Here is an 11,831-nt window from a genome sequence, read left to right on the forward strand (position 1 = left end):
TTTTCCATACTTGATTTCTGGTTGTTCTGGTCAGTTTTGTCTCTGAAGAGAAAAAAAGTTGATATTCATGGTTTCTGTTCATCAAATAAATACTGACTCTTCTGCAAAGAATTTGTTTTAGAAAGGAGAAGATAAACATAGTTGAGGTTTTAGATTGGAAAACTCTGTAGGTTTGGAATTGTGAGGATAGTATTTCTCCAGGTAGGTTGAAAGGTATTTTATTGTCTGATGTTTGCCTACTAAACATGTAAAAGGTACAGTTTGACCTTTGCATTTCAAATTCATGACGCAAATCTGATTTTCCCTAATGAGATTTTGACACGGCAAAACTGTTATTTTGAATATTATTTCCAAAAATGAGGTAAAATTAAGAGGCTCTCCTACTTTAACAAAGTTTAAGCCTTAGCCAAAATCTTTATCCGAACGAGGATATGTTTTCAGCATGGATTTGTTTTTGAGAGAGTCTCGCAGAGCTCACGAGGCTTCCATTATTCCTGAAATGGTAGAATTGGATAGTTACCAGCATTTTGCTGATTCAGATGTTTTATTTTCAATGCTTACTTCCTTATTTTTAGGTCATGTTCCTAGGAGAGCTGGAGGAAATCTTGGATGTAATCGAACCGTCACAGTTTGTCAAAATCCAAGAACCCTTGTTTAAACAAATTGCCAAGTGTGTCTCCAGCCCTCATTTTCAGGTCAGTGGTAAATGTTACTGTTTGTGTAGGAATGTGTAGTTTCAATTTCAAACACAACAACCCCTTTCCCCGCCCCTCACAGTATAAATATTATTCTATGTTACATGGTTTTAAATACTTTTCTTCTGGATTTCTGTGGAGGAGGGTGTGTTGCAATGGAAGTTTAGTTCTGAAGCCCAGGAGTAACTTCACGGATGTTTCTGGGTTTACAGTGAAGAAGTTTCCCTTCTGAGCTGCATAAGGCCTTGAACTGTACCTAAGCCTTTGAGTCCTGATTTGTAGGTGATGGGAACTCACCATATGGCCTTTGGACTGATAGACTCTGTAGGATTTACTTGCTCTCTTTCTTAGTGCAGTATTACACAGCATTCATGTTTTCCTCCTTCCTTCTGTAAGGAGTTTTCTAGTTAGAGGTGATAGAAGTGATAGCTTGTTTCTTTCCCATTGCATAACGAGAAGAAGGAGAATAAGTAGGATTTGAATGGGAACATATGTGGAGAGAGGATTCCTGGCTTGTGCCATCTCCATATAAGCTAAGTGACCTAGCTTGGCACAAAGGCAGTTGTAACTTTGGTGCTTCCTTGAACTACATTTGTTTTTACTATCATTTAGAGCAGTGTTTTCCCCTCCTACCCCCACAGCTTCTCCCCAGCTACTGGGCCTTTCCCTGTCTACTTCCTTTGGTATCCTAGCACTGCTCTCTTCCTTCTGACTGCAGTCACAGGATTAAGGGAAAGGGGTGAAGGAAAGTCTGTCTGCTCTTCCCCTCCACAGCTGCAGCGTTAATGCAGTGTCTGCACCTGGTCTTCAGTGAGTAACAACACACTGCTCAGGGGAAAGAGAGAGTGGATGCTGTGGGATCTGAATTATAGGATAAAAACTTAATTCCTTTAGTGCATGTTATGCTACTGAATAAAGTAGAGTTTTAATTCCAAAGATAATGGCTTGTTAATTTATCTTCATGAAATTTCGCTATGATTTGTTTTCCCTTTAGAAATTGGCAAAATTTTAGGTATCTGAATCGCTATTATTTTTTTCCTTTGACTCAAAGGTGGCTGAAAGAGCACTGTATTATTGGAATAATGAATACATCATGAGTTTGATAGAGGAGAATTCCAATGTTATACTTCCCATCATGTTTTCCAGCCTTTATAGGATTTCTAAAGAGCACTGGAATCCGTAAGTTTTTGCCATTACACTTTATCTTAACGTTTGATATGCCACTGATAAATAGAGGGAGTGGTAACAGAGCAACATCTGAATGGAAGAGATCCAAATCCAAAGTTAGCATGGGCAGGTGCAGCTCTGTTAATGCCAATATAAATTAATCTATGCTTGATCTTACCTCAAAACGTTTTTAATTATCTGGTATGTGTACAAAAATGGAATAAAAATAGATCTTTTCACAAGCTGGAAAAAAAAGAAAAATTAGATGTTACATTGTGTGTTACTCATCGAGCATTTCTCCCACACCATTTTTTTATAAACTAGTTAACGTCTTCAGCCTGATTTGTAAATTGTCTAGAAGACAATTGCTTTGCATTACTCAAGCTTTGTGACTATGTCATGGATCATACTGGTCCTAGAATTTTTTAATCAACATCTATGAAGTAATTAGACATCACTAGATTCTTAGGTTAGATTGTTTTTTCTAAATTTATTTAAATTCAGCTGTTCCATTGTGCGCAGTAATAAAACAGTTCCTTCATATTGATACCCTCTTCATTTGGTATTTATATTTTTAAACTGAGTGACCTAGTAGGAAGTGTTCTAATGAAAAATGCAATTGCAGTTAGATGTCATATATTCTATAGTTAAGTTGAAAAGTTTTCCTATGTCAAGGTGGTCACTGTTCATTAAACCCAGTATTTTTAATAAGCTGTGCTATGGTCAGGTCCCAGCTGATGTAAGACCTTTACTGTAAAGTGTTTGTAAAATATTTCATCTTTTCAAACATTAGTATTCTTGTTCTATACCTAGCCTAGAACTGGTCACACAAAGATGCTTTGTACAGCATAGTACTGCATTAATGATCTCCAGCTTGCCAATGCTCCTGCCCAACCATTTATAACATGCTCGGGGATGCTTCTGGTAATGAGGATGTTCCAGTATCCCAGTTAGTGATTTTCATACCCGCAGGAATTTTGTGCCTTTGACACACAAGCACATTATGATACATGTAAAATAAAGAAGGCATTTAAAGAACCTTTCTAAGAACATTTTCAAATGTTGGCAACAAAAAGGAAAGTTTATTGAAGAGGCGAATGATAGACAAGGGTGTGTAGGAAACGGCACATAGTTTGTCTGCTGTATGGATGTGCTCTAAAGGTTTCTGGAACCTGAAATGCTGGTTGGTTGCCTCCTGGCTGAAAAGCTGTTTCCTAGTAAGCCCCATGTCTGATCAGGAACTTGGATCTCTTGGTTGATTATCTATTCCAAATTACTTGAAAGTTTTCAAAATGTGTTTCTTTTCCTTCTACCTATTCAGTTTCCTTTATTGTTTCTTTATCTTCAACTCTTCCAGAGAGTTTTGGCCTCTAGACTATTGTCAGACCCATCTTATTTTGTACATTGTAGTGTATTTTAGATGAGTCATCCAGTCAGATGATATAAAAGAGTAAGCTGCTTCTGCCTTTCTTGAACCCTTGTGAGACAGAATGCCATTGATGTCTTTTTGAAATTATTGTTATACATCATTTCGTCCTTCATGAACAGATCTTGCCTGTCATGTTTTATGCAGCTGAGCAACTCAAATTCAAATAAGCATCTTTTGTATTGGCTTTTGGGTGAGATTGGGAACAGCAATAAGCAAAGTAGGCAGAGTTTTGTAGAAATACTTCGAAATATACCTATATAGATCTATAGACACTACATATATTTTATATGTTTTTATATACATAAACCATGCAGTTTTATACAGATATGGTAGTACTTATCTGAAGGACTTGTGGGGTTTGGTTTTTTGAAGTTTTTTACCATATCTAAGTGAATGTATGAGTACAAGGAAATTACTCTTAAAATACAGTCTTGTATTTAGTATAAATGCACTGAATATTCAGCTCCTTAGAAATATGAATCACTTCCATTTCATGTTTAAATTCTATCCCTTCTGCCAGCATTGATGATTTGAATCCCTGGAGTTGCATTCAGAATTGCTCCACAGCATGAGGAAAGAGTCTGTAGTTATATGTAATAGCTTTCTGTTGTTACCTTTTACCCTAGAGTTTTGGCTTCCTCCATTTAAGTAAAGATATGAAAGCTGATTCTCACCTTTAAATATGTTAATCAAAAGAAATTTCATGTTATCATACTTGAAAGAGCAGAAATGGTTGGAGAAACACTGGTTTTGCATTTGATATCACCTGAAACTAATAGACTCCTTTCTTTTTCTTTTTTAATGTTTCGCAGGGCTATTGTGGCTTTAGTCTACAATGTGTTGAAGGCATTTATGGAAATGAACAGCACCATGTTTGATGAGCTGACAGCCACTTACAAGTCAGATCGTCAGCGGTAACTTTTTAAAGCTTTTTTTGTCAGCTGTGCATAAGGCCTGCTGTTTAGTTTTTTCCCTTACATTCAGATGCAGTTGCATAATCTCACACATAATAGATCCAATGCCTCATTTTTCCCCTTGCATACCCTTTAGCCTTCTCCTTGTGAAATGCAGTATCCATTGGGCTGCTTGGGAATCCTGATTCCCCATGGAATTTCTTTTGACTCTGTATTCCAAAAGACTTAAATGTATCAAGATCTGCAATGATAAAATAAAAGCGAGGGTTTAAAGATAACTCTTTGCTTAAATACAAGTTACACTGAATTTTGGAAATAAACATGAGGGAAACCTCTAAAATTTGATTTTACAAACTACTGTTTGTAGGCTAGATTTTTATCTAAAGCAAAGAGGCATCTCTCAGCCCTTTCATTACTTCTTCAGAGTATCTGCTGTATCTGAGTCTTTTAGCGTGTAGGATCCATTAGATACACCACTCATATGATCATTAGTTCTACCCTAGTAAAATGCTTTCTGTATTTCTTCTGTTTTCTTTAATCTTCCTTTTCCAATTACAGTGCAACATTTTTCCTCAAAAGCTTCAGCTAATCCAAAGCATCAGGGCAAAAACATGAGGAAATTTTGGGAATTCTGAAGAGTTTGCAACTTCATTTAAGTCATACCTTTTCCATGACTCAGAGTTCCCCTAAGCAAGGCAAAGAGTACTGTATGCTGTCAGATCTTGTTAGGCTGGTATAGGCTCTAAAGTCACTTGGAGGCCGTATTTTTTGAACTGCGTGACTGGAGTCACACTGTCCTTTTGTTCTGCGTGGTTGTTGCAAAATACAAAAATTTCTACTCAAGTCTGTACTGTTTTCATTATTACAGTATGTTACTTTTAGGGACTTGGATATAGGTTTGAGCTAACATGTCAGATAAATTTTAGATTGGTGTGTATAACAACACTGCATGGTTTTCTAGCAGAAAAGGAAGAGAATCTTAGGACTGGTCATGTAATCCAGCTGTTTACTTAGGGACATCAGTGAATGAAATCAATTTGTGATTGCACTTTGCCCCTTAAGATGGGGAACTCTGCTCTTAACAAGACTAGGCACTGGTGTAGTATGTCCTGTGTCAGGATAATGAGTGACGTTCATTGACTGAACTGCGCAAAGAATTGTTCTTGCACCTGCTGACACTGTATCCTATCAAGACTGGTGCTAACCATTTCACTATTTTTTCTTACTGCTAGTAATTTTAAAACATACAGATAAATGTATAAACTGGGATATTTACTTCAATGTTTACGGAGAATCTTTAGCATCTTAATTAAACCACATTTCAAAGGGTCCACTTAAAGCTTGAGGAAAGAACTGTTCGATATTAATGACTTTGATAGGTCAAATAGGTAAGTTGGATGAGTTGATCCTCTAGCAGTCTTTTAGGTAAACACGCATGTATTTCACAATTAGAAGATAAATATCAGTAAGTAGCCTGAAAGTGTCAGACTATTTCACTTATATTTAATTTTAAATAATTACTAGTCACAGTGGGCTTTACTGTTCTTCAGGGATTTATCTGAATGTTGTTCGTATTTCTTTTTTTAATGTATGTTAAAAATACTCTTGGGAAATCAAAATTACAAATAAATGAGCCAGATGTTGCATTTTGACTGAATCAAGATGTGTAGGAATGTTCCTACTCTGCTGAAAGGTTTTTTTTTTCTCAAGAATTCTCTAATGTGACTGGCAGTGAATCTCAGTCTCTGTAATTACTAGATTTCCATTTCATATGAACCTACAAAGTGATGTAGCAGAAATGCAAAGCATTTTGTGCCTTGCAGTATTAAGGAGATTTATTCAAAGTAAGCTATGGCAGAGACAGGAAGTGTTAGGTTAGCTGTTTAATTTGATCAAATCAGCCATTAAAGCCTGAAGCTAAAGCAAATGCTCCATAGATCTTGTAGGAATTTGATATCTGTAGTGATACTTACACAGGTAACAAACATTTTAAAAAGTTAGGAAAATTGCAGTTGTGTTCAAAAAAATCGGTGCTGCTAATTAATGTCAACTATTTATTTTATAACATAAACCTTCTACAGTCATCTCTCCTGCTAACTATTTGTTTTATTTAATCTCTCAGTGAGAAGAAGAAAGAGAAAGAACGTGAAGAACTGTGGAAAAAACTGGAGGATCTGGAGTTGAAGAGAGGTCTTAGACGTGATGGAATAATTCCAACTTAACAAAAAAAACACAACAGCATTATTAACCTGTGGAGTCACACATTTATGTAGTAGAAGATGGAGCAACAGTTTTCTGTATTGTGCAACTTTACAGTAGATTTCACATTTGTTTCATTATTACAACAGCACTGTATATACCTGTCTCTAAGTAAAGGAAAAAAATAAGGACTTTAATCCAAAGTTTGGACAGCAGATGGACTTCTCAGAACTTTGCAAACATAATCATTGTTTTAACCCTTCTTTAAAACCAGTCTTCAAAGATCTGTTAATGAAAATTGCAATGTCAAATTCCATTGTCAGGACCTGTTCCTTATTTATCGTTAGCAGAGAGTATAATACAACTTTCAAATGTGAACAATCTTAAAATTTAGCTTGTCTTTCTGCTAAAATGTTCAGTGTATTTATAGTAAAAGAGAAAAAAGACTGTCATTTCCTTATGAGTTTGTGTAACATCCTCCTTCTCTGGATAACTTTACTGTAATTTGACTTTTTTTCCTTTTGCACATCTTCATGAATTGAATGTCCATTCAGATCAGGGCCATGAAAAACAAAGGCCCTGAATAAAAGTTTTGTTTACTGGTGTGAGCATTTTTTTTTTTTAAAGTACCAGAGTGTCTCTGGTGCTTCCTTAATTTGAACATTAGGAGTTAAAAAACAAGTAGGTGATAAACATAGTAGGGAAAGGCAGTTTTGGATTCATGCACCTATTTATTGCAAATCCAAATTAGTGTCTACAATCCTTTAAAAATGGGCAGTGGTAACACGGTGGACTTCAGTACCTAACCAGTATTAGCGACACAGCATTGGAGACACATACCCGAGATATTTTAGAAATACTAACTGCTAAATTGTTACAGTATGTTTTTATTGGACCATTTCGTAAGAATAAAGACAAACACTAAACAGTGCAAGCATGAAATTGATCTCCAGTGGTCATGGATCTAATTGGAAGTTGAGATAGCAGTTTGAACTGTTTGGAGTTGTTGCCTTACTTTTTAATATGTATTTATAAAGTGTTCCAGCAAAAGAGGATGTAGCCTCTAAGAAACATACTATAGTGTTTTTGTGGTTCTAGTACTATTACTCATCACAGTACCAGCCCTATGGTCTTAGCTGGAAAGGATTCTGGATAATATACTTCTGCATTCTCATCTGGATGCTCATTCCTAACTACTGTATTTGTTACCAAAAGTGGTTCTACAAATGCTACTGAAAAAAAAAAAATTCTGGAAATCCTAATGTTCTGAGTATTAATAATAAAGTTTAAAATGCTTTTATATCAAAGGTGCATTGTGACCAAATTGTTTAAAACAAAAGAGAAAAAAATGCAAAAACAAAGAGGAGGGCTGTATTATAAGTATGCATTATTGGCTATCTGCTTTGTATTTGAAAGTGGAATCTTACATCTTTGGTAGGTAAAATGCTGATAAGACTTATGTACAGTATATATTTAGCTAATGCAGTTGCATTATTCTATACCAAAAGGTATGTGTTTCAGGATTTTTCTCCAGGATGCTTTTGAACTGTTCTAGACATATGACAACAGTGAATTGATAATCCTAAACCATCAATCCAGCAGTATTTAGAGTATAAAACTGAGTTGGTGTTCATGAGTCTTTGTGATAGTTGCAAACATGAATTTATGACCTGTTACCATTGATAGAAATACAGTATAAATACAAGCTTGTCTATTTTTCTTCCTACCATTTAAATATGCAGTAGGATTTGAAGTTTTCTTGTTTTCAGGCACGGAAAAGAGTTAAAAAGAATTCCCTTCCAGACTACTGACTGTTTCAGGATTATCAGGTCACAGTTTGTACTCCTGGGTCTGCGCACACAAATGTTGTAATCTCAACGATTTTGTAAGAACCTGACACTGTTAATTGTGGAAAAAAACAGTGGAACTAGTCACGCAACACCAAACACAACATGCTTTAAATGGGATTAATATGAGCTTCTTTCAAGAACATTGACTGGGACGCAATGTAAATTAGGCAGTTACTGTCAAGGTTGAAACATTTTATTTTAAAGTGCTGAAGCAAAGGTGCAAGCTGAAATACTGAAGGTTAAATAAATTTATAACAAATCATGTCCCTTAGCCCATTGATTTTGACAGTCTTTTATTTCTGTTACCAAAAAAATACCTGCTAGTGTGATTTCTGTGTGAAATGATCATACTTTACAGTGGACCTAGACTCATGCTCCAAGACTATATTCAGTTGTGAAAACCTGAGATAGAAGGGAGGAGAAAAGATTAAAGTTTTCTGTGTAGTGGAGTAAACCACAACAATATGAAATTAGAAAAAGCACCTTGTCCTGTACTTAGAGCTTAGGTAGGTGTTGTTTGTTCATAACTATTTTTTGGTTTTTCACGTGACATTCTGGTATTGATCATACAAAAATGATGAGAACCTGATGGGTTGCAATATTTTGTTAACCTCTGATGTTACCTCTGGTGTGGGGATGGTGCAGAGTATCTAAAGTTTATAGAAGATTTATCACTTCCAAGAAGGAATGTTTCTTTAAAGTGAACAAGATGATGTGATATTAGTCACTTGACTCTAAAAGGCTGACATGGCACAGGGTTGCACTGTGCGATGTACCTGAAGAAGCACTTGCCACTCTGATACAACTGTACCCCCGGGATCCACTGTTTGCCGCAATCCAAAGGTGATGTCCTGCCACTCTGCAGAGCTCCTGTTGCTATCAGTTGGAGTTGTAGGCAAAGAAGGCGGCAACGTATGGGCCCAAGCATGATCAGTGCGTCCATTTAATTATGCTTTTGTTTGCTTCTTGAGTTCTAGAAACTACCTTTTGTTTGTGTAAACGTCTTTAGTAACTGCGTGTACAGCAGTTGTTGGGTGGTCACTCGGGTCCTGTACCATATTGGTTTCAGGAGAAGGGATTGAATGCTCTGGTGAAAGGAAGAAGCTGCGTTTTCAATAGTAGGGCATTGCATCAGGTCATGGGGATATAACAACTGTAAAAGTAAAGTTACTCTCACGTACTTTAAATTGAGCACACATTGCTTTCTTCATCTTGCAAGTCTTTCTTACTGTTTTCATTGCTTTTGAGTAGTTTTTGTCTCTCTTCCAAATGTTGGAATGCTTTCAATAAAAAGTATTCTAATGCCATTGGAGCATTCATTAGCAGGCTTATGGTAAATGTAATATTGGTTTTGTTAGCATAAATAAAAGGATTTATTTTTTTAGCTCCTCCTATATATGGAATAATTGAGGGTGTTAGAGCCAAGAACTGCCAAAGTAAGAAATGCAGCAGCTGTACTTACTATATGTAAGTACAGCCTCAGGCTCTCTCACTCTCTGGAAAGGAAAATATCAGGAGCTTTAAAAACCTCTTTGTTGTTTGTGAGGAGGGGGAAAAACTCGATTCTTCTACCCCCAAGTAAAACAAATAATTTGCTTTTACACAGTATCACAGTATCAGAGGTTGGAAGGGACCTCAAGGGATCATCAGGTCCAACCCCAGTTCTGTCTTGGAAAACAAAGATGGCCTTTTCTCTCTTACATGTGTAACGACATCATCCCGAAGCAGTTGCCCTAAAACAGAAGAAAGGTGACAAAGCGCAAGATTGAAGAATGTTTTTATTTATATGTGGCTTTTTTAGTTTGGCTCACCTGCTTCCCTTAGCAGCTCTGAAGTGAGTCACCAATTAGTCTTTCTAGTTGACATGTGCAGCAGATTTTGTATAACCCAGTTTTTCTTTTTGAGGTCTACAATACAGTATCTTGAAACAGAATGGAACTAACGTTGATTGAAACCTTTTATCTGAGTGTTGCTTCCCATCCACAGAAGCGTGCTTTTTTTATCATGACCTCTCTGAATACAAGGTTTTGTTATTTGGATCGCTTCCTGTAAATATGTTGTATTCATAACCTCATGTAATGATGAGGATTTTTCAAATATAAATAGTACCAATACTTTTCTTGTTGTTGTCCTATTTTTGATTGTAGTATAGCGAATGACCTGTCATGCTTTTTGTTTAAAGGTTAGCATTAGATCCATAGATCTTAATATTTTAGCATTTCATTGTTTAAGCAGGAGAGGGCAGCAAAGGTTCATTTTTCCCCATAGGAATGCTCTGGTCCATTGCTGTTTTTAATCTTTGATGCATTTAACTGTCTGTGGGTTGGGGGGAGGGGGGGGAATGGAACATTTTTTATATATATTAAAAGGTGCATATGAAAATATACAGACTGGTCTAACCAGACTGTGAAAATGTCTTCTGCTCAAAGTAATAATAAAAGGAAAACACCTTCCACCTCTGGATAAAGTACAAGCAGGTCTTAAACTCTTGGATTCAAATGTCACTCTTTGGAAATAGTTTACTTTCTTAAAAATGGTCTCAAAGAAACTAACTAATGGTGCTCCCAGCTATAAAAGTGTAATCTTCTTCTTTTACACATGCTCAAGAGGCTCTGTACTGTGGGTGCATCTAAATAAAGAAGCAATGAAGTGTTTTTCAGGTGCTTGGCTTTTTATTCCACCTTTCTTTCCTCTTAACTTCTTGTACCTTTTCAATGGTGAGCTTCCAGCAGTCAGATACCCATTAGCAGGTATTTAAATATAAGGATACATTTTTTGGGGGGGGGGTGGGGGGGTGGAAGAGGAGAGGAGGGAGGTGGTAATTTTTTAAGTTTCTGCCAGATTTGCCATAGTAAATGCTCTTTTTTCATTAAGGTGTTACTTTTTTTTTTCTTAAAGGTCCTCTCCTGATGATGAATATCCTTGTACTGCATACAACCATGCTTGTGGGGGAGGTAAAGAACAGTGGGTACAGAAAAGAGCCACATATTGTTCTTTGTAAACCCTTTGAACCTTACACTTTGCAGCTGCTGAAGTAACTTGTTCTATAGTATCATTCTACTGTTTCAGTTCTTGTGCTACTTACATTGCAGTTTCGAAGGGAAGAGAAAGGCTTAAGATGGTCACATACACAGGAAACCCCCTCTGGAGAGAGCCGTGGATAGAGCCTGGTAAGGGTCAGCACTGGTGAATGGCCTTAGCGAAGCACAGGAGAATGCTGCAATAAAAAGGCAGGATGTATTAAACATCTGCTTCTTTCCTGCTTGGAGTATTCTAGTAGCCTAATTCTTGAAAATTCCATTTTGATTTTTTCCCAAATCATATTTTCAGCAGTTGGCTCTTATGTGCCTTTTTTTTTTTAAGAGCTCATTCTCACAAATCTCTTGAAATACTTGTAAGACAATATTCTGATCACTTAAGAACCTCGTGTCTCTTTCTTATTGCGAGTCAGGGATTTTTTCCAAAAAGGTTAAAAACCAAATGAGTACATGCAGTAAGCTGGCCTTCAGGGTAAGATTTGTCTTCAGTATTTGCAAATTAGAAAACAACCTTTAAAGGATTGGAGGTAAAAATTGAA

The 11,831-nt window shown here is 36.4% G+C and overlaps 1 protein-coding gene across 3 annotated transcripts in view; it reads left to right on the forward strand.

Moving 5' to 3' along the window:
- Positions 1–8,531, forward strand: part of PPP2R5E (protein phosphatase 2 regulatory subunit B'epsilon) — a 71,441-nt gene extending 62,910 nt beyond the window's left edge. For 2 of the 3 annotated variants that reach the window (XM_054400323.1, XM_054400324.1), the window contains exons 11-14: positions 576–695; positions 1,747–1,874; positions 4,104–4,205; positions 6,328–8,531. In XM_054400323.1, the coding sequence (XP_054256298.1) occupies positions 576–695; positions 1,747–1,874; positions 4,104–4,205; positions 6,328–6,427 (450 nt within the window). In that variant the 3' untranslated portion in view covers positions 6,428–8,531. The remainder of the gene's footprint in view (positions 1–575; positions 696–1,746; positions 1,875–4,103; positions 4,206–6,327) is intronic. The other variant, XM_054400325.1, reaches the window with a different exon arrangement.
- Positions 8,532–11,831: the final 3,300 nt, after the last annotated feature.

Source organism: Indicator indicator, chromosome 4, assembly GCF_027791375.1.
Source record: "Indicator indicator isolate 239-I01 chromosome 4, UM_Iind_1.1, whole genome shotgun sequence".
Classification (NCBI taxonomy): Eukaryota; Metazoa; Chordata; class Aves; order Piciformes; family Indicatoridae; genus Indicator; species Indicator indicator.